General features: G+C 40.4%; 2 protein-coding genes across 2 annotated transcripts; both read left to right on the forward strand.

The window, feature by feature from the left end:
• The first annotated feature begins 687 nt into the window (after window positions 1–687).
• On the forward strand, window positions 688–18,690 carry LOC135472430 (piRNA biogenesis protein EXD1-like). Its single transcript, XM_064751928.1, has 14 exons — window positions 688–802; window positions 2,684–2,752; window positions 3,068–3,125; window positions 5,157–5,296; window positions 5,471–5,586; window positions 6,088–6,192; window positions 7,164–7,268; window positions 8,980–9,060; window positions 9,448–9,591; window positions 9,947–10,138; window positions 12,744–12,942; window positions 13,293–14,293; window positions 15,503–15,579; window positions 16,662–18,690. Exons 1-13 carry the CDS (start codon window positions 688–690, stop codon window positions 15,527–15,529), a joined length of 2,352 nt encoding a protein of 783 aa, XP_064607998.1. The 3' UTR covers window positions 15,530–15,579; window positions 16,662–18,690.
• Window positions 18,691–23,299: 4,609 nt separating this feature from the next.
• Window positions 23,300–26,045, forward strand: LOC135472858 (neutral protease-like). Its single transcript, XM_064752562.1, has 2 exons — window positions 23,300–23,543; window positions 23,907–26,045. The coding sequence occupies exons 1-2, from the start codon at window positions 23,519–23,521 to the stop codon at window positions 25,814–25,816; spliced, it is 1,935 nt and encodes a 644-aa protein (XP_064608632.1). The 5' UTR covers window positions 23,300–23,518; the 3' UTR covers window positions 25,817–26,045.
• Window positions 26,046–26,331: the final 286 nt, after the last annotated feature.

Genomic DNA, 26,331 nt, shown 5'->3' on the forward strand with positions numbered 1-26,331 from the left:
ACCTGGCGAAAAACTGCAACAGACTACAAAATATCTGAGGAGTTATCTGTTTTAGTGGGATAGCTTCCAGAAATGCAGTAGCTGTATCCATAATAGTTAAAAGCTGCTTGTATCCTGACTTTGTTCTAGGTAATAAACCAGCACAATAAGTACCTCATTAAAATGATAAAATTTTATTGATGAGTGTGTTCTTGCGCGGAACTATTCAACCAGCATCGATCATCGATTAAATTGTTGTTTTTATCAGAATCATGTTATACACACTTTATATAAAGAGAATGTATGTGCATAATGTAGTACTAGAAACTAAGGTTGAGACAGAGTTTTCTGACACGTGCTTCACATTGGCATTTTTCAAGATTTGTGTACAAAGTTTTCCAGTGGTGGCAGCAGTAGAGAGCCAACTATGCGCTGTGAGAAGTATGTCACATCAGTCGTCACTAGGAAAATATAGGCATAGCGGAAAATCCACTCGGACCGAGAGGTTTTGTGCTAACTAGTCCTGTATATAACCAGGATCTGGAAAATCATACACTAGCTCAGAGCTTTTTAATATTTAATGTATGTCATAATTATATGATAAAGAGTCAGTCCATTTAGTTTATGAAGTCCACTGCCGTCTGTTCTCCAAATGAGGTTATTTGTTTCTGGGAGCGGTGCATGTAGGAAGACTGAATGGCAGTAGACATGGCGACAACTGGCTATGCTGGTGCGCGAGTCCGGATTTCAACTGAAGATGGGATTTATGAGGGCAATATTCATCTTGTGGACTTTAACAATAAGAAGTTGTCTTTAGAAAGAGGTAAACTGTCACCATAAGCTATATCGCATTGAGTACTGACGACCTTATTCCATCCATGTACTATTTTAATATTCTAACGTCGAATCCACCAACGCCTGTTATAAAACATGGCGCGGATTTCAAACTCCGATCTCCTACCCACTCATCACGACCTGTATCACCTCCTCTGCTCATGTTTATGTAATTTTCCGATGGCATCACCAATACTCACCTCTAAATTTACTACACTCACTGATGAAACTTAAGTAACTTGGTGCGTTGTGGTTACATCGACTGCTAGAAATGCTGCGGTTCCCAGCGCCTCACGGTAGACAGACATTTTGGAATGTCACGTGACCTACGGGTGGGTTCAACTTTTTGGCATTGCAATATTCCAGATAGCTATTATATTTCCATTGCAGTCTGTAAGCACAACGTAAATGTGTATTGTTCAGTAGGGAAGGACATAAAAAAGAACGTTTAGTACATGTAAGGTAGGCTGCTGTAAGCGCGGACCTCCTTGAGATCGATTCAATCATGGCGGTATATACTAAAGGAGGCACAACTCGCCCAGCCAGCTCAGCGAGTCAGTCAGACATACCCGCTATGCCTTTGTACTTTGAATGAACCCTCTCGCGGCCAGGCAGCCTGTGATGTCCAGCCTGATTTATTCCTGCTTCTATATATATACCTCCATGATTCAATCGATTGAAGAGTTCAGAAACGTGTAGTGCGACGATTTTTGGGAGCGGAGGGGATGGACTCGGTATTACAATGGAGCTTCAGAGGGAAATAAAGATAGCTAGAATTGGTCCTGTTTGAGTTGCATAAAATCATATTTTCGCACAACTAGCAATATAGTGTTTACAAAAATAAGAGCGAGGAAATACTTATCTGAATGTTTGCATGTGGCAATTTAGGGCCCCACAAGTTGTTTCTTAAATTAATTTTTGTTAACTGCTGAACATGTAACTGGAGCAGCTTTCCAGTGTTTATACTAGCAGTAGCAAGTGGGAATTTCCCTTTAGGCCGGTAGGGTGCTGGAATTCGGCTGCTGAGGCCCAAGTTGAAATCCTGGTGTTAGTGAAATCCTTCAACAGCAGTGACCAAACAGATTCCAAGAAACATGGGGTTCTGGGCCTGTGAAGGTGGTGTGTCATGGGAGAAGGGAAGGATTTAAGATATTACGGATATAGGTGTGCAAGGATTACCTGCTGTGAATATACCCCCCTGCCAAATGTTCATTAGTTTCCTGCTAATGTTTGTCTATGTAGCCTGTAAACCCCTGCTCAGTAACCAAGCAGTAATTCAATAGGATAAATCCTTTTGATTAGACAACTGTTGAAATAAAGAAAATAGCACAAAATCTGCCACAAATTTGGGCAACAAATTATATATTTTATATTATATGTTACATATATTATTATGTATATGGGGCCTCCCTGGCCGCGGGGGTTAGCACGCCTGCACAGCGTTAATGGCCTAGGAGCCTCTCACCAATGAGGTCGCTGTGAGTTCAAGTCCAGCTCATGCTGGTTTCCTCTCCTGCCGTATGTGGGAAGGTCTGGGTAGCAACCTACGAATGGTTGTAGGTTTCCCCTGGGCTCTGCCCAGTTTCCTCCCACCATATTGCTGGCCGCCATTGTATAAAGTGAAATATTCTTGAGTATGGTGTAAAACACCTGATGAATAAATAAATATATAAATATGTACGACTGATTGACTTCATGATGTCATATGACTGAAAAATTGTTAAGCACAATGTGAAACCTCAAGTATACATATGTGTATACATGTTGAAAACTGTATTGTGTGTAAAATACAGGTTTAATGAATAAATGAAATAAATATCACCTGATGTCTGTTGCGTTACAGTTTATGTTTGTGTGTTGATATTTTCAGTGGTCGTTGTGAGTTCAGGGAAAAGATTACAAGGGCTGCAGAACTTTTATGGCAATGAACTTGAATCATGTATGTATATCATCTGAAAAAGTGTGCGCTGTAAACATGTGACTTGATACTTACCTATTGACATCGAATATAGTAGTATATATATATATATATATCTTTTCACCTAGACAGCCATGAATTAAAATCTGAAATGCTCCTTTTCTATTATCAGATGTCAAAGTTATTAAATGTGAATTTTGCAGTTGGATTACATCATGGTTTTAGACATTTAACACATTTGATTTCTGCTCACTGGAATTGCTGTGCAGTGCACATTTTATGAGTTTGATCTTGATTCCTGATGGATGTAATGAACACATATTTGCTTGTTTACAGTGGATTTGTTGGAAGAGGGTCCATTGATCAAAGCAAATCATGCAGAGGACAAGAGAAGGTGAGATTTTATCTGTGATATTATTTTGGGTTTGTCAAAATTGTCTTGAATGAAAGTCACTAATGAAGTTTAAAGCAACACAGTTGTCCAAATATTAAGTATTTTTGCGTTATTACAGAATGACATGAGTATCGGGTATTTGTCTCAAGAAGTAAAAGCTACGAGGTTTTCCACCCCCAGCATAATACATGAAGGGAATGTTTAAAAACAGGGATTCAAGTCCAAATTCTTACAACCAAAAACTCAATATTGAGTTTTTTTTCTGGTCCAGATTGATTTTATTTGTATTTTAAACACCGACTGTATCTGGGCGTTGAGTTTAATTTCACTTTAGCGACCAGTAATTTTGTGAATGTGAAAGTATATGTGATATACCGGTATATATATATATACATGAGGGAGAGAAAGTTTAATTTCATTTGAGGTTCATTTCTGATCATGATTTTATTGTTGATATGTATGGATACTTTCACAAGTATATTATCCTGACCAGAGATATACATTGTATAATAAAACAGTTATAAACCATGCTGATGCATGTTCAGTAGTTTGTTGTTATATTGAAGGAAAGAAAGGAACTAACAAACATTATATCAAAAGTAGACATGAGCAAAATTCAGAGATAAGGCTAATCCTACACAGAGGTATATGATGAAATAAACTGTACATGTTCAGTGGTTGGTTGTTAAAAATATTAATTTCTTAAAAGAAGAAAGCAAATATTAGACAAAAAATAAACCTATAGGGCCTATATAGGACTACAAACAACAAAGACAAGGCATATCCTGATCAGCGGTATATACTGTGAATTATTTTTATTTCACAGATTTACTTCAAAAGTGTGTTCACAGGAATTAATTTTCGCTTAATTAATGAAGGAAATACTGGAAAAAAAATCTTAAAACTTTAATTTTCCGATTTATTATAATTATAATATGGCCGAAATTACTCAAGCATGTCAAACAGGTATTGTCAACTGATATTAAGGCTGGCTATAACCCTCTTTTGTTTCCTGTGGTGTAGCTAACTCTTGTAAGCTGGATCCGAGATTAAAACAGTGGGTGATGGATTATCACTATGTAAGAAAACTACATTCGCACCTATTATGAGCAGCATTCAAAGAGGTGTCACTTGTTTTGGCATCGGCCTTTGACTGTAGAGTGAGTAGGCCCTACTTATAATCTGCTGGCAAAGTGACCTGTCACCTTTTAAGCAGTTGAATGTAAAACGTAAATTCACCATTATCAGAGCCCGTCATTCATGCCAGATTAACAGTCAGGCGACATGATTAGTCTTGGATTGTTTTCGATTTTAATCATCCTCTGTAGCTCTGTCAGAAACTGCAAATAACCATTACGTATAGCTGGCAAACAGCCATTGCGTTGTTGTATACAGTTCATAATTTGTTAGAAGCTCACTCATTGGTCCACGTGACCAATGTATCAAAGCGACATTCGCTGGAAGCCAGCAAGTGCTGTATCTACTTTTCTGTCACTTTTCCCGGGCGTACCAGTGATTGATCAAACTAAATACGAACAAACTCCCACTTTGTTTTATACCCACCAAGCTCAATCACCATAGTTTGTATATATTTAAAGCTTAATTTTAATATCGGCTTGTCACGGATGCAGCTGCTTGTCACAGATGCAGCTGCTTGTCACAGATGCAGCTGCTTGTCACGGATGCAGCTGCTTGTCACGGATGCAGCTGCGGGTGATCAAGGTAGACGGCTCATCACTACATGTATAGTTTTGAAAGCAATTCAGTTTTTATCCAAAAATTTGAGTATTTGTACCAGAAAAACAGAGTATTGAGTTTTTTTAACCACAACATTTAGTTTTCAACTGAATTTGAAATGTTTATTAGCTATCTGTATCTGATTTGGGTGCTCTTTCAGCAGAGGCACTGTAGTAGACGGATGGCTACAGTGCTTACATGAGGAGAGTAATATCATTTTTTGATCTAAATGAGGATATGACGCATGTCTACATGTAATTTGAAATGTTTTCTGATTATTTTATCTTTCACTAGTGGAAAAGGCCAGAGTATCTTGGACAAAGGACATAAATACACGCCTCCTCATTTGAAGAATCTACGAAGGCGAGATGAGGGTGTACCCATGGAGACCTCCAGTGGTGAGGATGACGAGACAGTCAGGTGTAACACTCCAGGTGAGGCTCATTTTCTCCCTTTCTGGTTTTGAGACAGCCCTAAATTGAAATACTTTGTAGTAATTAAGTAAGCTAGCTTCAGCGTCCAAGTATGTCTCTGTCGTCAAAGTGTTACCTTCCTTGACATGGCTGAGAACTAAGAGGATGCTGTATAATCTGTTTTAACCACTTCAGGTAGCACAAAGTCTGACTATGACTCTGGGATAGATCAGGAAGCCGTGCAGAAGGGCAGGTCCAGATTTGCCTTTACTGTGCTGGACAAAGTTAGAGAACAGCTCTTCTCAGATGCGGTTAGTACCTCAGTTTACTGCAGTGGATTTTCTGTGTGCCTGCTGTACAACCATGACCATGTTGGACTTCACATTTTTACTTTATTGATATTTTGTGGGTAAAGTGATACTATACGTAAGGGTTGTGGCCTTCAGTGTAATGCTTGTATTTCCACCTCCCAGAAAATGTGATTGGATGAACATACTGGAGTTTTAGTAGAGCCTATTGTAGAGGCCTTTTTTGTTATAGTTTTCAGGGCATTCAATTCTTGTTGTGAATTACACTTACTTGAAATTACACTTTAGATATTGTTTGATATAAAATGTTGTAAAGACAAAAATATTACTTTATCAATGGATCGGCCTATAGAGCAACTAGAGGTGAAATTCACATCATAATGTAATGTAAATGTATTATGGATTGGTTTGTTCAACGGTTCAACACTGTTCAGAACTTGTAAAACTGGAAGAAATACATAAGAAAAGACGTGTTCAGGTGTGGCTGTGGCTGGTCGTTTATAGTGTGTATTTGGGTTATCAGTTGAGCCATATTGCGGGGCACTGTGTTGTGGGAGTGGCTCTGGAAGGATAGAGATTGGCAGGGGCGGAGAACTCTGCTGGCTCCAGGTAGGTGTTCATAATTGCCAAGTTCTAGTCTCATCAGCCTGTTCTTACATGTACCTCTCAGACAGTAATTGCCCAAAGCTTATTTTCGTTACATTTTTCTGTCTGGTTATATTTCTTGTAAGAATATTGCTGTCGTTGACCTAAAACTTCTTGCATGACAGTTAAAGTTACCCTGATTATGATTGTAGTGCTGAAGTTGTGAAGGTAACCAGTCAACTATGAACTCTGACCTGAGAAAGGCTTGTCATGTGCACTGTAATATTCACACCAAAACACGGTCATTTGCAATGTAGAAACTCACATCCCAAATTGGTTAATTCTTTTTTGGCTGACAGAGCATGTATGTGCCAATATTTTTTACGTCAAAAAACAAAGTGTGAAAAAAAGGCAGAATGACGTCCTAATACAAGTTCATTTGACTTCATCACTCTTATGTCACTCAGCAAGACACCACATATACAAGATGCCATGTGTGACGTCACACTGTGTACACAAGTCTGTGAAAGCCTACAGCTGAAAACATTGCTTAAACTTGTCCAAGTACACAAAATTGTGATGTCAAATTATCATGATATTGTCAAACTTGTGTCTCGTGAGTTATCATTTTCATCTCACTCGAAAAATATTTATGATATTAGACCTTCACTGTGCAATAGGCTCTGTATTAATCAGTAATCCGGATCAGCATCAGTAATGAGATGATTGCAATACCAGACCTACAAATTAGACCATCCACTGAGGGGTAAGCTCTTGTCTTAGCTTTTGAGCAGGTTTGTGATTATCACACCACTTGCAAAAGACGAGGAGTGTGATTTGCACACCTACACTGTAAATTCATTCTACCACAGACTTCTGGTTATATCAGGTATGTGTTACTAGCACATGTAAACCTTGTACAAATTTGAAGTCCTGATCTTGATGTGATAGGAAGCATTTAATCAATGGAATGAACTGCTCATTTACTTCTTCAGGTTGCCACTCCTGACCACGTTTTTCTGTTTGATGTGAAAACGATGGGACCTCAGTGCTTTTCTGAAGGCCTGAAGGAGATTCTGGAAAATGGACGCATTCTCAAGGTGCATAATTATACTGTTATCTTACTACTAAATTTGTCTTCAAGATGCTAAGTACCACAGTGAAATGCTGTAGAGTACAGGGTCACAAATGACCAACACTACTGCACATTGCTCTAAATATACATCTGAAAATGGGATTGGTGACGTTTTATGACACAACCATATTGACAAACGTAGTCCTTGCTGTTAAGATTCTGTGGAGTGGTTAGGACTGTTCCTCTGACCAGTAATTTATTTATCTGTCTGATTTGTGTTTACATGTAACATGTACTCAGTTCTCTGACCAGTGTGGTTACTTGTTGATGTAGTCATGATCTTAAGGCATCAGCTGTAGCTTTGCATCATACACGTAGCAATTTCCAAGGTTAAAAAGGTGAATTATTTTGACTATGGTGTTAAGATCTGTAATATGAATTGCAGACCTTGAAGCGAAAGGCGTGCAATCGCTCTCACTCGCAATTGCGCACCCAAACCTTACATTGAGAGAGTTATTCATCGCGCCCCTTGCTGTAAAGTGTTCAGTATTTATTTCATTCATTTAAACAAGATTTCGAAACAAAAATTCTATGGAATGTCCGGACACACTCGTATCGAACACATGCAGACTTGCTCACATACAGAACAGCTGACAATCTGGAAGCTTTGCCACTTTGAGAAGAGACTCATGCTCACTGAAAATGTTATGAACTGGAAGACAATATCGTGATGGCGTCCATTGTAACTGAGAGAGGCAACAAGGGAAATTTTGTGAATTTATCCACTTTTCTGGGGTGGAACGTGAGTGACATTGGCTGTGGCATGAGTGATGTACACGGGCATGTTTGGTGACTAAAGTACATTGTAGAACCTGCAGGAAATACTCTGATAAAGTAGAATACTCTGATAAAGTAGAATACTCTGATAAAGTAGAATACTCTGATAAAGTCAGAGCAGACAGTAGAATCCGCAGGAAAGCATGTGGAGAGATCGACACATACATCAGTTGGACAAACTATGTGACAAAGCACAATGTCACCAGGCAGTAAGATTATATGACTGTCATGGCGTTTGCTGTTACAATGACAAATATGTAGCATTGGTATTTCTTCAATGATGTGATTTTTCAGTCACTAAGTACATGTTTTCCTGTGTCTTTGTGTATTGCCAAGAAGTCATACATGTCCAGTTGAGGATCGTCACAAACAATAAACAAAAAGATTAAATGAGTTTTAATTATTACGGTTAAGGCTTGTTGTGATGAATATAATTGAGATATTCTTTATGCATTGATCAGCCAGACCTTGATATCTCTACCTGTCAGTGTTCTTTATGCATTGATGAGCCAAGCCTTGGTATCTCTACCTGTATGCATTGATGAGCCAAGCCTTGGTATCTCTACCTGTCAGTGTGTCATTATTTAATGATGTCGTGGATTGAGATTCCTTTTACATGTCCACACCTTTTCACTGTGTACTTCAACTAAGACTACATGTATTTGAGGTCCCATTTTTTCCTCAGGTAAGACAGGTACATGTGATTCACGTCTGCATAGCTCCCCTTAGTTCACGACATGGAGCGATTTACTGCTCCCAAGAGACTTCCCTTAGCAAACTGTACGGAGTGATTCACTGCCCACTCCCGTTCCATTTCCTTATTTCAAGGTCTGAAATGTCAGAATCGGGTACATGTAAGGAATCATAGATATGTGAATACTTTTCTGTACTTTTCTCAGGTAATGCACAACTGCAGGTTGCCCTCAGACATGCTTTGGCACAAGTACGGAGTCAACCTTGTCAACATCTTTGACACACAGGTAAGAGGATACTGCCATTAATTAATACCCTCTTCTCATTTGTTGAATCCCCAGTTAATTTTCATTCACATTGTGCACAGTAAGCCTATCGTTTTTGTGACCCCTCTAACAGTATGATTGAAGGTGACTGAGGGGGGAGGGGTGTGTTGCAGGTGTACAGACATTGCATATGTCTTCCCCATGATCAAAACTCAAGCATGCATTATTTCCATGCCATATTGCATAAATATTTTCAAAGTTAACCCCCCCCCCCTTTTGGGTTACAGGTATACAGGTGTGAATTTGCCAACACAACTTGCTTCAAAGGCTTTGGTTCAGATTTCCAGGAAATATTGACACATGGTTAGTATGACCTAAATTTGTACATGTTCTGTATTCCCCATTCAGGTAGCCGACGTGTTTGTGTACCGGAACAGCCATGGAAGCGACTGGCCCCGGTATGTCCAGGGCTTAGCCATAGTACTGCTGGATTACCTGCCGCTGTCAAGAGCTGATGTCCACATTAGGAGAGTCAGGAAAGGATGTGTCGAGGTGAGATGCACTCACAACCAGCTACATGTAAATGTCTGAACTGTTCAGTTTGACCCGCTTAACACTAGATATTCTAAAACTGCTGTAAAATGACATTAACCTGCAATACACAGAGTACCATACTCCAGTCCTGTTCCTTAACTTCATTGTGAGAGATGGACTGGGAATCTGTTGATTTCTCTGTTCTTACTTTGTACCAGTCTTGGTGAGAATAAGTGAAGCTTGTGTGGCCATTTGCACGGTCTTACCTTCATTAAAGGACAATTGTTATGCCAGTGTGCTGTGCGATTCTCTAAGTCACTCACGGTAAAGTTTATCATGTAATTTGCGAATTGAAATTGTTCCCGTATGACAGGAAGACAGTGCATTCTGGGCAGAGCGTCCGGCATCTCCGCAGGTCTTGGATGCTGCTGTCAAGGATGTGGTGTATCTGCGGGAACTGAGGCGCGTCCTCATGGAGAAGATGATGATGGAGTACACAGCAGGTGTGGACATCTTCCTCAACAACGTCAGAGATGCCACCAGTACTGAGGCACAGAAAATGAAGGTACTGAAGATAGAAATCTCCATTGTTATTTATAGTATGAGTTCATCATGTTGCCGATACCATATGCTTGTAAGTTGTACATCTGCCTTGGATCCTGAGTTTTGCTGAAGTTGTAAATTCAATTAATATACTTTTGTCCAAGTGATACCTGGTGTGTACATGTTTTCATCTACTCATTGAAGTAGATCCCAGTGCTGCGCCTTCCAAACTGCAAGTAGGTGGTTTGATGTCCCCTGCATCAATTCGGATTATTTAAAATGTCAACAACAGAAGAATAACGACAGAATTTGGTGATCAAACATCAAAAAATCTACTCGACTACTCCACTGTGGTACGTTCGCTGCAGGCATCTGGGTCTTCGTTTTGTGTATAACACAGAGAACAGGAGACAATCACTATACTTTTACAGCTAATTTTGAGATTATTCCATGTTCAAGTGTGGCTTGCGACTCCAATAACACAAGGCAGGATACTGTAGACTTACATACATATCCTATAAATGCCACAAAGTGAGAAAATATGGGCCAGATTTCATTAAAAACGCCCTTTGATTTACAGGGAACTCTGTCGTAATGGTATGAGTCATACCTTCTGAAAGAAAAGGTGGAAGGACGAGCCTTACAATATCCCCCCCAAAAACAAGGGAAAAAGAAAAGATGTCCAGACTTTCACTCCCAGAATGTAAAAGTTGTTTAGCTACTTGCTTGTGTAAAACAGCAGGCTGTGACACAAACTGTGGGGAGCTGCTAGCCTTTGCCCAACAATGGCCACGAAGTTACAGGGCGACTCCAGCTCAGTTCACACCTCATCAAGCCCCTAAAGCAAACCTAGGCAAAATTTAAATTGGCATTTCTCTGTGCTATCAAGCGCTGTTTCCATTCAGTAGAATACAAATTTATTTATTTTGCGGGTGACACTTTTTTGAAACATAAAAGATTAGTTCCATTATTAGTTTCTCCGGTGTTAGTGACAGGCTGTCGTCGTCACTGCAACTCACAATCCGCTGGCTGTACTGCACGGATCCCTCGTGTCATAGCCTATATCACTTGACTTGGCTATAAAAAGTTCAATTGGACTACAAAACCTTGCCAAATTCTTCACAGATACTACCATAATTCCTTCTACACAACTCTTTCTAAATATTTGTTGTTAAACTGTTTTACTTATATGATTTCCTGGGTGCTAATTATGAGGTGTACACATAAATTAAGTTATACGATGGCTTCTGGAAAAGCACACAGTGGGCAGGCCTAATGCATGGATTCGGCAATGCTTTGCAGGACTTGTCAATACGTAATCCTCAACAGATCTTACAGACATGACATCACCCGGCCAGGGCTCCTCGGTCGACAAGACAGGCATGATGATCAGACTTTTTTTTTTTTTTTTTAATGGAACTAGTTGACTTTTACAAAATTCAGTTTACAGACTAACATGACATAAATATTATGTCTAGGGAACAATTATTGTGAAAACAAAGTCATTGGGGATCTCTTTTAAAGACCCAGGCTCTGGGTGATCTCCCTTTGTTCTTAGACCTTGTCAGTTCATGTGAGAGTCGCATTCATAGTAAATCATCATAAACTAAGCTCCTTGGTGTGCAGACTGAAGTACAGGGGGGTTAATAACTGATGAAGTTACATGTGATTTACTGTAAATCACATCAAATTTCATGGAGGACTATAGGTGATTAACTATAAGTTACAGTGGTCTATACTTTCCTAAGTGTGTGTCAATGCATGGTGTTTTAAAGGGAAAAAAATTACACAGATTCATTGCTCAGAGTCCAGTATTTTGTCAGTGCACATTCAGTGATAAACAGTACATGTATATTATACTGACATGTAAACTGCACACACATTGCTGCAATCACCCTCTTGGTAGTCAGGATAGATCTTCTGGCTGACCTTATATGTATGTTTGTGCTGTGACTGATGAAGTTATGCCAATTCTTCATTTTGTACCAGGTATTTTCTTCTCCATGAACTAAAGTTTGCATCTAAATATGGAATGGAGTGTGTTGTGCATTCCTCATTATTACACAAGTGGGAACTCAGATATGGGTGTCAGTTTTACAACTGTTTCACAAGAGAACATTTTAGAAGCTTCAGGAACCCAGCTACGTAATGTAATTCTGTTTTCTCTCACACAGGAATTTAGCCATTTAATGTATTTCTGTTTTGTCTCACATAGGAATCCTGCCACTTAATGTAATCCCATTCTCTCTTACACAGAAATCCACCCACTTAATGTATTTTTGTTTTCTCTTCCACAGAAATCCACCCACTCAATGTATTTCTGTTTTGTGCACACAGGAATCTTGCCATTTAATGTTTCTCTTTTTTTTTTCTCTCACAGGAATCCACCCACTCAATGTATTTCTGTTTTCTTTCACACAGAAATCCCCCCACATAATGCATTCCCATTTTTTGTCACACAGAAATCCACCCACTGCATCTATCTCTGTTTTTTTTCTCACACAGGATCCAGCCACTAAATGTAATCCTGTTCTCTTTCTCACAGGAATCCTGCCACTAAATGTCATTTTGACTTCTTTCTCACAGGAATCCAGCCACATAATGTACTTCTGTTTTCTGTCTCACAGGAATCCAGTCACTTGTTGCCAGTTACCTTCAATCATCTTTCACATCTCACCTACCAATCCAAGATTAAAAACCAACCTCATAAGATTGACAAGGATCCAAATGGTTTTGTGGAAAATTTCCGAACATTTGACAAATCGTTATTTTTCAACCAAGGAGGGCCATCATCTTTGGACAAAGGCAAACCAGAACCAAAATCAGGTATCTTTTCTATATCCAAGTCCTAGAAAATGTTTAAATTTTTGTTACTTTCTTCTGAAAAATGTATTATGATTTTTTCTGATTTCATCCAGACATAAAAATTACTACTGTCATATGTCAAAATGAAATTTTCTGGAGTAGAATGTTGAATACCAAGCAAACAAATGAAGACTTTCCTCGGACAGCTTTGAATAACTTTTTCATGGAACACCTTGTCATAATTGCAATACGTGGGTTCACGTCCTGCATTTACATGCGGTTGTGAGATAATACATCTAGATAGTACAAATGGTTTTTCGTTTGTCAGCTTGGAATTCATTGTTTGAAACCCAAATTGAATTTTATTTCAGATCTAATACCACCAGGCTGTGATGACCAAGAACGGCTTCCAGTAGAACCATTACCGAGAAATCTCTCCACCGAGTGTTCTACAGATAAAGGGGCACAGGCCACTGGGTCTCCCAAAGGACAGGATCTGCCTGGGGAGAAGATTGCAGCAGGTCGAGGAAGCATCATATCCCGTGACACTGCCTTTGTCATCCCTGGAACTGGACAATACCAATCTCAGGAACCGGCTAAAACTGGTCCCTGCCAGAGTGACAATCTGGATTCCAGTCAGACAAAACCTTCCCCAAATGAATCACTGGAGTCAAATGAGAGTGATAGGGCTCATGTTCCAGTGTGGAGTAGTCTGATAGAACCCCAGACCTCTGATCTCTCAGGGTTGATTCTCAAACCCCCGGGTGTTCAGGAGAAGATGAAAAAGACGTCGAACAGGCAGAATGACGCATGGCCTGATGGGAAACGTGTTCACCAAAACCTTGTTGAAAGTTACCCACAGGACACTGGGACATTTGAGTGTTCCGACCCATCTCTCAGTTTAACCCGTTCAGAAGATCTTGAGAAAAACTGTTTTGATGTGATTCCTTCGGGGAGATTTCAAGCCAAATCTGTCAGTTGTAGTGTTGAACCATGTTTAGATCTTCACTGTGTTATTGTTGGTGACATGGACACATCTGTTCCAGTTCAAGAGGCTGGTAAACCTTTGTCGTGTCCAGACAGTCAAGTTACATGTACAAGTGACACAGGTGCACTAGGGAAAGTGTCCAGTGGAACCGTACCTTACGGCAGCAAAGTGGGACGAACTCGCTTCTCAGACCCCTCTCTCACAGGGACTATGATCTGTAATGTCAACATTCCTTGTCCTTACACGATAGAAAGCCATGTCAATGCACGTTTGGAAAACGAGCATTCCCCAGGAGATGTGCTGTGTCTCAGTGGAGCTGTATCAGAAGGCATATTAGGGAGCAGTCATTTTGATCAACTTGCAAGGACAGGACAAGGTTCTTATGTGAGTACTCAAAGCTCTCGTACCAATCATACCAGCCAACCTGTGCTTGATGGTGCACAAGGAAGGTCCGGTGTGGCTATTTCCCAGTCTGCTGGTGAGGTTACGCGAGGTGAGCCTAGTACCGAACTGTCAGCAGCTTCCAAAGGGACAGCAGATCTTCCGAAAAACCCAGTCAGCAAACTGCAGCTCCTGCTTCAAATGGTGAACTCTGGAAACCACTCATTGACAGGACTTTGTGACAGTACCTGTACAAAGAGTAGGGCCAACAAAGCATAAGACGTCTCCATCAAAACAGTGTGCAATGTTCTTTAACATTTCAAATATCATCATGTGTAAACATACTCCTAGCTCATGATATTTATGTTGTGTTTATTACTCAGGAACAGCAATACTGACTTTATTTTATTACACCTGGGGTACAGTCAAATGTGCCAAAGTAACAGCTGTTGTAAGATTATTTCATGTTAATCACGTTCAAAGCAATCAGATCATAGTCTGAAGTGTAACTTCATACCTGGTGAGTGGAGACTCTGATTTAAAGCTGATGTCTAGGTCATAGGTCAGTTAAGTGCAAATTAGGCTCCGCGCTTTTGGTAGTGGTATTATGTTCAACACTGATAGTGTAGCTTAGCTTATGCAGCAGTTCTGTATTCCTTTTAACATCTGTGAGACAGAAGAATTTATTTAGAGTAGTGTGCTACATCACATTTGGCATGGGAAATCCTTGCAAGAATATTTCAAGTGGATTGTTATTGAACAGCACCTATTTTCATACGTGTAGGTGCCAGCATGTTGAAAGATAGCTTTTGGTCAAGTTCTGTTTGTGCGGTCAGATTTGTTTTGTGATGCTTTAGTTGTTGTGCCCTCAACTCAGAGCAGTCAGTGGGAAGGATTAACTGGAGATAAAGATACTAGTATCTTAGAGAATTAAAAAAGTTTTAAAGATAATTGTTCATTAGAACTTTTTAAGAACGTGCTATTTGAAATATTGCCGTAAACGGGACGTTAAGGTTTTTATTTCTTTCTTATTGTTATTCTAGTGTGATCATACATTTTGAAATCAAGGTGTGCTTAGCGAAGTGTGTTTTTAGACATAACTTTCAGTTTGCTTGTGGTAGGTTTTATATGTAGTTTTAAGCAGATATTTCCCTATACAGTGATTTGTAAAGTGAGACATATTAAGTAATTCGCAATGGTATTCCTGTTCAGCTGCCTGGCCTTGACCTCTGGACGTGAACATGGCATCACTTTATAATGGTATCAACTCCACTTCCGTCATTGTGACGGTGAGACTCTTTTTTTTTTTTTTTTTTTTCTTTTTTTTCCAGCCCCTGACAGCACAGCACAGCGGTAGATCCAGGGTCAATCCTGGGTCGAGTCACACCTAAGACTTTAAAAGAGGATGTTGTAACTTCCTCGCTTGGCGTTCAGCATGAAGGGAATAGTGCAACGACTGGTTGACCCGCATCAGTATAATGGCTCAGGCGGGGCGCCTTGCTTGCCTTTGGTAAAGCGTCTCAGTGAGGCAGCACTAGATGAAAGACCGGTGGAAATCCGTCCTGCAACAAGGAGGCATATTACATGCACTCAAAGGATTCCTTCATCGTCATATCACTGAAAAATTGTTAAGTACGACCTTAAACCCCAAGCACTCACTCACTCACTGGTTTTTTTACGTATCCCAATAGGTAGTCATCTGATATTTTCGAGAAATGCCCAGTTCCTTTTAATTATTTATTGATTTATTTTCTTCACACTTTAGCAAGTTACTGACATGGCGTACATTTTGATGTTATCTCATTTTACAGATTATAGATTTGAACACAAAGTTATGGAGACACTTCTAACGTGTGCACAGTACTTCGATTTTGCATACAATAAAGGGTCTAAAATCTGTAGAAATTCCTTCAAAACGGTGACCAAATCAGCACAAGGCTAACTATACCTCTGGTACTGGAAGCTACTGTAGGTGCAGTAATCTTAAATCGTGTGGCATGTACATATAACTCCTAAGTCTTGGAGCTAGTGTTTACATTTTGATCGATAGATGCATGTTGATGAGGTATCAAAACGGAGAGCTCTCCCGTTTTATTGTAACTTTGTCGCTATTTACCTTATATTGACTACAAACATAGGTATGTTACGTTTTTCAGATTTCTAGCTAAATTTTGTATGGAAACCTTGAACAATATGGAGGTCACACAGGAATCACCATGATAAGGCAGGAAGTAATGTCAAAAAACAAAAAACTCTGTCTCAAACTTTGTTTCTAATAATACCTGTTATACATATATTCTCGTGGTAAATTATGCAGAGTATGATCCTGCGGACACCTGACAAAATTTTCTTGATTAATGCTTGATTACAGATTACAGGACTGCTGAAGAACATTTGTGGCTGAGGTTAGGCCTAAACAAGCCTGTGAGTGTTGGACAAGTTTGGCCAATTTTGTCCAGTGGTGACAGAGAAGTCAAGCAAATTTCGGAAGCAGCACATGCGCTGTAAGGAGTATTTCTACTGGCCTGGGTTATTCTGTAAATGCTGCCCTTGGAACTGATTCTGTTGCCAGTTTTAAGAGTTTCTGTTTTGTTATTGTGAAGGATCTAAGGATCCACAATGTTAATGGTTATTAATTTCAGTGACAAGTTGTCCACTGGTAAAAATTTTTATTGTAAAATTGTTATTAAAAATTATGTGCTGTGAGGTTCCTCCTTAGAGAATAGTTAGAGAAATCTTCATTTGCGTAATAAAAATGTAATACATTTAACTGTTAAAGGGGAAGAAAATTTAAATATCAGTCAAATACCTTTGAAAAGAGTATGTCTTTCCTCGCAAGTGCATGCCATAAAAAATTCGAATATGTACCTCAAGTTGATAAATTATTAATAAAGTCAGCGCCAACATCCGCTGTAGGGGACTCCATTTCCGCCCAAGAACTAGTCCTGAAGTCTTCTGTGTTAGGATGAGAATTGCCGTCGGAAACCGCCGAAGTGCAGTTCGTACATTTCAGGTAGAACCCTTCTTCCGAGAAGGTAGAGAACAGTACAGTTCGTTTTCCGCTTGACAATCGGGAAACCGGAATGTTGGACGTAGGTTCCGAATTTACGGACAAGCCGGCAGTTTTAATGGCTCTCTTTGACTGAGAGGCAGCACACCCTCTGCATAAATTCCAGGGTGTTAAAGATGGATTCAGCTATTTATGCCAGCTTTGCCGTTTTTAGGCTTTACGTGTATGGCGAGGGAAAATCGCAAAATTATGCAGCAGGTACCACCAGATAGAAAAAAAATGTGCTCTTTTTCAGCCTGTAGTGTCATGTTTTTAAGTTTTCTTCTCCTTTAAGCTTCAAAAATCTTTGAAAGCTGAGGTGATTTTTTTGGGACGATGGTTTCTTCCCAATTAGGTCTGATGTAGTGGACGTCTTTTCTGCATGTAAAGCTGTTTTTTAGTGCAGCATGAACTTCTGTGATTTCATCGGTTATTGTTGACTAGGGGATAATGTGACAAGATTTGTCCTTTTGCTATGCAATTAATTATCTGTATTTTGCCTATGTGAACAGACTCATTCCGTCTTGTGAAGAAGTATATTTTTGTATCATAGACTGTTTACAACAATGCCATGGATAATGGGCGCGAAAATCACAGACATTGTCTTATCCTCTTTTATACGTCATTGTTCAGGTGTTTTCTAAGTGATGATGACATGTACATGTATCATTGTGTTGAGAAAGTCGGTTGTGTGAACAGTAGAAATTCTGAAACTTCTGCCATGTCTCATGTATAATATTGGCGCTCAAACATAACGACAAGTGAACGTAAACAGATTTGTCAGCAAACGTTAACCCTTCATATCCAGGAGACTTCCATTTCATATACGTGAAATAATTCTACGAAGCTCACAAGTGAGATGATGGGATATTATCATTAAAACCCATATATTCTGACAGCTTTCATAATGAATGGATTATACGTGTCGGTGAGTTTCTTCTGTCCATGTTAGTGACATTCAGCAAGTGCGAAGAAATCTATGAGCAGATTCCTTGTGCATAGACGTGGTGTATAGGTATCCATCAAAGAGAACAGTCTGTGGTCGAGACGAATGTCCCAATGTAAGGGAATGTAAAATACGTTCAGCACAGAGTAACACCAGAGCGGCAATGACTGGGTGATATCTGACAAATAGTCACAGCTAACCTGTGAAATCCGGCCTCTTCTCAGTTTACCTCTGTTAGATTCTTATTTAAACTGTTCATGTAAATGCTTAACAAGTAATAACATGCACGCCTCCTAGTACTATGAATTAAGCCGAAATAGGGGAAGAATAAAAATGCGACGATTCCATTAGAGGGATTAGCCATTTATCGCAAAAATGCCCCCCTTGATTTATTATCTGGAAGTTGGAAGGACTGCTCCCTTGAGGAATTAACTGGGTGTTCCCACCTCCACCCTCAAAGGATTGTCCACTGATACGTTGCATACATGTCTTTATCGACCATAAATGTAATCTAAATATTTCGCATGAACCTGAAGGCCAGAGAAAATTATTGTCCTATACAGTTACTATACTGAAGAAAAATATAAACTCAACACTTTTGTTTTTGCAATATTTCGCAACATAATTCTGTGATTTTTGTCAATATTGTACCGAGGGATGGCCAACAGGAAACCCCTTCACCAGTGTACATTCCAGTCTCCAAAACCAATGTATAGATTTCAATCCTATTCACCATTTTGACTCGTCAGGCAGTTGTGGCCCTATCTATAGTGTCCAGTGATCTGTAAGGTCGTCCCTGGCTGTACAGAAGGTCACCCGAACGGTACAACTTCTGTCACTTAGGCACGATGCCACATATGCCACAAAACCAACGAGATCGCAACATCGGTATCCTCGACGCTGGCACGACCCTAAGACTTGTCGGCAGAGCCCTTAACGTTAACGTGTCAACAATTAGTTTTCGCGTTTCGCCTACTTTGCATTTCGCCTACCTAAAGCCGGTTAGGTGAATAGCGGTCTAGATGGATTAGATGTCCTCGACCGGTGTTCATGGGCGACGTCAAGTTCCGGGTAATATCGCGGAATTGCCTTTGGCTCTCACACCGGGAAAACCGAATGTCACAATTGACCATCTCATAGGGCCTTTGTGTTGACGATGTGTAACAGTGCAGCAGACAAACAGCGGACATTCTCTGTAATGAAGAGTTGAATTTCCCAAACTGACCCCACCCCTGTTTCCTAACCTGCCCCTGCCTCAGCATACACAAATAGCTGTGTATGCTGGTGTAGGGAAAGGAAAGTTCTAGCCGCATATAGTGGTGCGATTTGTCACATCGACTAGTATGGTAAAACAGGATCACCGATACTTCATGTAAGATGGCTTATAGTGGTGCGATTTGTCACATTGACTTGTGGAATGGTAGTATAGGATCACTAATACTTGATATTAAACCGCTTATAGTGGTGCCATTTGTCTCATCGACTCTTCGAATCGTACTCTAGGATCAGCCATGCTTCACGGACCGTGAACAGACAACACACAGGTTAATGGCAAAATGACAGGGAATATACGTAACTGTCTTTCATTTTGTACCAGGGGCATAATTGTGACCTGAATACTGATTTATGGGAAAGACCGCCCCTAATGGTTACAGCGTCCGCCTCGAAGTAGAGCGTCGGGAGACCTGAGATCAAACCCGGGCCGGACCACACCAAAGACTTTAAAAATGCATGGTACTTAATTGTTGCGGCTATGTTTCGCGCTCAGCGTTAGTAGGGTAGAGTAACATAACTGGCTGGCCCGCTGTCAGTAGAATGTGACAGGGTGGGGTGTCGTGTCTGATGCTTTCGGCATGATACTTCAGTGCCGGCAGCATTTTGGCAGTATGCATCGCCCTGCCTCAAGAAGACATAGTCTATGTGCGCACACCTATTGACTCCCCGTCGTCATATGAATAATTATTAAGTACGAAGTAATACTACAAACATACATAGAGTAAATTTGAGATACACATATATTGGTAAAAACATACATGTGAATTATCATCTTGTTTTAAGAATAAGATGACAGAAAACACAGGTCCTATTCCCATGTCCCTGTTGTAACAGAAGTCTTATACATGTGATCTAACAAACTGATCGAAGGACAAAATGACATATTCCCATCCATGTTTCTTTTGGTCATTGCCGTGGACTATCACTGGGTATCAATTCACGCAATAGGCAAACAACTAGACTGAAAAGAAAACATCCCATTACCACAAAAATGATTTTCTCCTGTACAAAGTATAGTTGTGGCTTATATCTTATCGCCGATTGTTCGTGACGATAGCTAATAACAACTAAGCGCTTATGTTAAGGGGGAGTGTTAATTGTGGTATACAGAAAAGCGCTGCATCTATAGAGCGGTTCTACATACATGTGAAGCATAATGTACGAAGGGGATGTTGCATAGTTGATGGCCTATTTGCAAATTAATTACGGTAACCGTAAGTGACAAAATTCGCGACTTATCCTTTGTATACTGGAATGAATGTGAAGGTAGGTTTTAGCGGTGGTATCTACTTGTATTGAGCTCAGATTTTGCATGCATGTAAAGCATATGTAACACGATGGGTGTGTTTCTTTGTTGAGTATTGTGTATTGGAATCAGTGTTAAGGTAAATGCTTTAAATGTATGCATAACCTGGTCTCAGTACGTGTAGTGCTTTTTAAAAATACCATAACTAAGCTCTCTGTGCATAACAGTCACTGTAAATTACAAAATTTTAGGCTTCACGTCTCTTTTCTATATTAGGATACATGTTTAAGGTAAATGTTTAAGTAGCCTCCCTACTCTGTATATTGGGCTGAAGATTTGCATTCATGTGTCTCCTTCAGGCCAGCTCTTTCGTAGATTTGCTGACAAATATAAGCTGTTATCTCACCAATAATCATTATTCATTTTCCAAGACTTCAGAATAACGGTATGGAATCGGTCTGTTGATTTGAAGGAGGGTGTCGAGTATTTGAGATATGCAAGTCTCGTCGATTTTTTTTCTCATTCCCATGACCTCGTGACCCTTGAATATGAAAGAAGTAAGTGTTCCAAATATGTTTTAATAAAAGTTTTGTGTCTGTGTAGGCCTATAAATGTCCCACGTTGACCTGAGAGTCCGTGAAAGGAAATGACTGGCTCCCACAAACATGCACTGAGGACTTAAACCGCCTGTTCACAAATCCACGTGCTCAGACGGGTGACTATTCAAGCTGGTGATTGAGTATAGCGTCACGGTGAGAACTGACTCCGGACTTCAGCTGGGAAACTCAGGGCTAGAACACAATGTGTTCATCTGCTTTCATGCCGTGGCATTTTCACTAGTATTTGGTGCGAAAACCATAACTTTATGCCAATTTTATTATTATGTTTTTTTTTGCATTTTTCTTCGCACGTAATCTGGATTGCATTTTAATTTAACTCCTCAGCTGTCAATTATCCAGCCTGTATGAATGGAAAGGTAAATATTCTTATTTTGATGGATCCATCGTAGACCTACGGGGAAACGGCAGAGCGCCCCTCGCATCAGTTATAGACCTGCTTGCCTGAAAAACTTTTGGACATGCATATACTGTTATATAATTGAGACTCAACTGAGCTACTCGGCAAGAGTCGTCCAGATTTTATGTATTTTACACACCTGAATTTTTCATGATTGCAAGTCCATTCGTTTCAATCTGCACATTTCAGTATGTGTAACTGATATGTAACATGGAGTATGCGTGGAATTAGTGAATGGACATGGTTTCGTTCAATGTTATATAACATGTGTTTGGTCATATATGGTTGCTGTGTATGCCCGTGAAAGATCTGTATCTGGCTTGTGTACAAGCCATTCAGTTTGTGACAAGGTAAACGTCTAATGATAATGACGGAGTAATTGTCTGTGTATAGGGACTTGATTAGAGTTATGAGTAGATGAGGTTTGAGCCGTCGTAATTGTGTACATAGCATGGGATGCCAATGTGTTGTTGTCGATGAGCCGGGTGTAAATAAGGCAGCGGAATATTGCACATAGAAGCATAATTACTGGATTACGTCCCATCAGTATTTGGCTGCGGCCACTCAGCCTTGTCAATTTTCATGTAATACTGTCAGCGGCGCGGTTTATCTGACAGATAATTATGTAAAGCGCTGTGACCTCGGTTCATAACGCTTAACGCTTAAACGTCTCCGCACAGAACTTAGATACTAAGATTTGTTATTTACACCTTTTCACAGAATTACTTGACTTCAAGTCACATTTATAGATATTAAGCTAGAAAAAGTTTTCGTGAAGCGGACCTTGGCTGATCGAGTGCTTAGAGAGAGCTTGCTTTTCACTCTAAGTGCGGGTTCAATCCCGGTCATCGGCAGGGAATTACTGCCTAACCTTCGTAGAAGACTACCAGATCACCTTCGTATAATAACTGAAAAAATTTCAATAACCATCAACCAAATAAGTAAACAGACCTAAAGTAAATGTGTATCTCAAATTTACTCAAACAGACATGTGAATAAATTCTTCCACCCATTGAAAACTGAAACTACTGCTTGTTAGAGATCGCATTGCAAAAGTCGTTCTCATTCCTAAATAGATGTGTTAACACGTTGTAGCAGTTACCCTTAAATGTCGCTAGCTTTTCATGTAGTCACATCATTGAAAATCTTTCCTAGGTTTTAGACAATTACAAATCGCCTATAATGCATAATTTGTGTAATGGTTGTATAAATAACATTGCAGGTGTTCCTCTTAATTTCAGATTAGAAAGCATTTGCGGTTAGAATTCTCGGTAAAACGATGTGACCAAACCTAGTGCGAAATGTCATTGTAAGGCAGTCAGCATTACTTGTCCAACACCAACGCTCGAGCGCGGATCTCAGTCAACAACTTAATGGATTGTTGAGACTGACTCTGTGCCGTGAACCCCTGTGCCATTAATCAGAGCCTAATGACGGAGCTGAGTGCCGTGGAAAACTCCAGAGGTAGAAGGTTGATGCTTTAGTAATTGGAACTGATAAGCCCTGGCAGACAAAGTCGCTGATTAATTCTGCCAGAAACAATTTCATAATGACCCTCCGTATATAAGGTTGCGGTGGCCTTATCAGCAGGCAGTGGTTATATCAGATCAACACAGACCACCCGACACCCCTTCTCTGTTTTCAAGGTGTAAACAGCGGAATCGGTAAATACCACGGGATCATAACAATCCGATAATGCAGCTCATCTTTCCCATTTTTGGTAAGTTTTCTTATAAAAACAAAAAGCATGAAAGAAAATGACCTGAAGACTATTCTGCAAAAACGCAAAGTTTGAAAGTCTTTTTTTAAAAAATATTCCAACTATTGTTAATCGCGAGTAGAATACTGATGTGTCAGAGGACATTTATCACGAAGGGAACACCGGGACGTTAAACACGCTTTTAGCATGTTTGTTCACACATAAATGTCTCGTTGCGTAAGTCGGGTCACTGTTACGAATTGTTTTCAGCTTGGCTATGGTCATTTTTCAGAAAAACAATTACTGCATTCGGTGTAGCATAAATAAGGTTTTAGAACGTTACTTGTATATAAGTTTAGTCATCTCTATTTTTGCTATTGGCAGTGGGGCTGGTTATTACCGGTTGTGCTGATGGCGCTCGCAGGGTATCTGCCCATTCCAGGGCGAAACGATCCGTGGAAGAAGCCTTCAAAAAAGATCCACATCGTTTGAAACGTGACACGGATCTTCATCTCAGAAACGTACGAGACTTGATGCAAGCCAAATCCCATGAGGAATTCCATCCAGTTGACAGTTCAAAAACAGCACAAGGGTCTATCCTTTGGAAGTTTAAGGAGAACTACAAAGGACTGGAAGTGATAGATGCTTCTCTAGCTGTTGAGACTGATTCTGCTGGTCGATACACCGGAGATGCTCAAGGAACTTTCATTGAAGGCATCGAAGAAGATTTGCCAACGCTGAAACCCTTAGTCACGAAGGCGGAAGCGTTCTTTCTGTGCATGAAGCAGATGAAGGTTTTGCAGCATCGAGAACGGATACCTACTTACACGGCCGACCTAAAAATCAACACAGATAAGTTTAACGTTGCGAGACTTGCGTATTTCGTTCAATTTCTTTTAGAAAATAAGGACATTCTTGCAAGACCCACTTGCTTGATCGATGGAAATACTGGTGAAACAGTCCATGCTTGGGATTCACTGGAGACGAAGGAAAGACTAGTGGAAGGAGTTGGAGGTAATGTCAAATCAGGTAAAGTCAGGTACGGAAAGAATCACAGACAGCTTAAAGCTAAGCAAATTGGGAATACCTGCTACCTGGAAAATGACTACGTGAAGGTTATCAACATGAATTTCACCCAGGACGATGAAATTACTGAGACAATCAGCTTTCCTTGCGATAAGGGCTACAATGACTCTTACGATGGCAGCTATTCCGCGGCCCTGGATGCTTTCTATAACGGCAATGGTGTCTACAACATGTTTAAGGATTGGTTCAATATAGAACCCCTGAAACTTCCGATCACTCTACGTGTTCACTACGGCGAGAGCCTGGAATCTGCTTTCTGGAACGGGGAAAACTGTTCATTCGGAGATGGTAACGAAAGATTCTACGCCCTGACTGCCATGGATGTAATGGCTCACGAGCTGGCCCATGGCTTCACAGAACGACATGCCGGTCTGTATTACTTTGATCAACCCGGCTCCATTGACGAGTCCTTTTCAGACATCACTGGAGAAGTGGCAGAGGCTTATCTCTACGGTAACGACTGGTATGTGGGAAAAGAAATCATGAGGAAGGTGTATGCCTTCCGCTACTTTGACGATCCTCATCTTGACGGGTTGTCCATCGACCACGTGGACAACTACACGGACGGCATAAACGTTCACTTCGGCAGCGGCGTCATGAACAAAGCTTTCTATGAGATCGTTCATGGACTAGACATGGACGTGAGGGATGCCTATAGTATCTTTCTGCTAGCCAACAGGTTGTACTGGTATCACTTTAGCACGTATGAGGAAGCAGGATGCGACTTGATGAAAGCCGCCTACGACCTTGGGCTTGATCCCCTGGGCATTGAACAGGCGCTTCACACAGTGGGTATAAACGGCTGTGACGTATCCCAACATGCCCTCACTCTCCGGAGAAATTACGATCAGAAAGGGTTCATCATCACAGAGACGAAGAGGCCTGTCTACGCCATCAATTCTCCTTACTGGGCTCTCAACATGACGGTCATAGCTAACAGCAAGATGGGGCCGATCAAGATTCTAGCCAGCAACAATACTTGGCCGACCAAGACAAGCTATGATTATGAATCTGAATGGAATGGTGAAGCTGCAACTCTAACGATAGATGAGCCTCCGGAGGGGCGGATCTATGTGATGCTTACATCTCCTTCTAAGGTGGAAATCGAAGATGGCTCTCTTCTGCTCAGCTATGGGTGTGGCGAGGGAGACTGGACTGATGGGGCATTCTTCTTAGACTGTATCTTTGGTAGCGACGAATTCCGCTAACCTCACCATTTTCGCCTCAGAAAAGCCAGTTGCTGGTTGCAAGGCGCGATTTAAGCAACTGCAATTTTCTCGCTACCTCTTTCAAGAAATTTGTGCTCTATCAACTGAATTTTTCCGGTCGTCTACATCGTCGTTTGTGTGCTTGATCTTTGGAAATGTGTCTATCAAGGTCACCCTGTTCGTTTCGTCCCTTCTATTACACAAAAAAGGGTCATCTCCTGATCGTCCATACTATCATTCTAATGGAACGTTTGCTTGTCTACTAAATTACAAACTGTGATAAAGTATAGATAGCGTTTATCTAAATATTGCGGGTGACAGTCCACAGAAACTGATTGCAAATTATTTGCTTCTGTTCTTGAGTTTTATTGGGTTCTATTGTTGGATATTATTTGGTTCTATCGAGGGTTTTACGCATTGTCTCAAATCATTCTATTCCAATATCACCAAAACACAACTGTATCATTAAGAAATTGTTCTAATGAGTCATCACCGTTCCAGCTAATCATATGGAG

Source organism: Liolophura sinensis, chromosome 8 (genome assembly GCF_032854445.1).
Source record: "Liolophura sinensis isolate JHLJ2023 chromosome 8, CUHK_Ljap_v2, whole genome shotgun sequence".
NCBI classification, from domain to species: Eukaryota; Metazoa; Mollusca; class Polyplacophora; order Chitonida; family Chitonidae; genus Liolophura; species Liolophura sinensis.

Excerpts from the sequence above, each read along its gene's own strand:
- LOC135472430 (XM_064751928.1), top strand. The coding sequence starts at position 688 with ATGGCGACAACTGGCTATGCTGGTGCGCGAGTCCGGATTTCAACTGAA. Across the intron at positions 9,592-9,946 it reads TCAGGAAAGGATGTGTCGAG|GAAGACAGTGCATTCTGGGC; the intron begins GTGAGATGCACT and ends CCCGTATGACAG. Across the intron at positions 12,943-13,292 it reads CAAACCAGAACCAAAATCAG|ATCTAATACCACCAGGCTGT; the intron begins GTATCTTTTCTA and ends ATTTTATTTCAG.
- LOC135472858 (XM_064752562.1), top strand. The coding sequence starts at position 23,519 with ATGCAGCTCATCTTTCCCATTTTTG. Across the intron at positions 23,544-23,906 it reads GCTCATCTTTCCCATTTTTG|TGGGGCTGGTTATTACCGGT; the intron begins GTAAGTTTTCTT and ends TGCTATTGGCAG.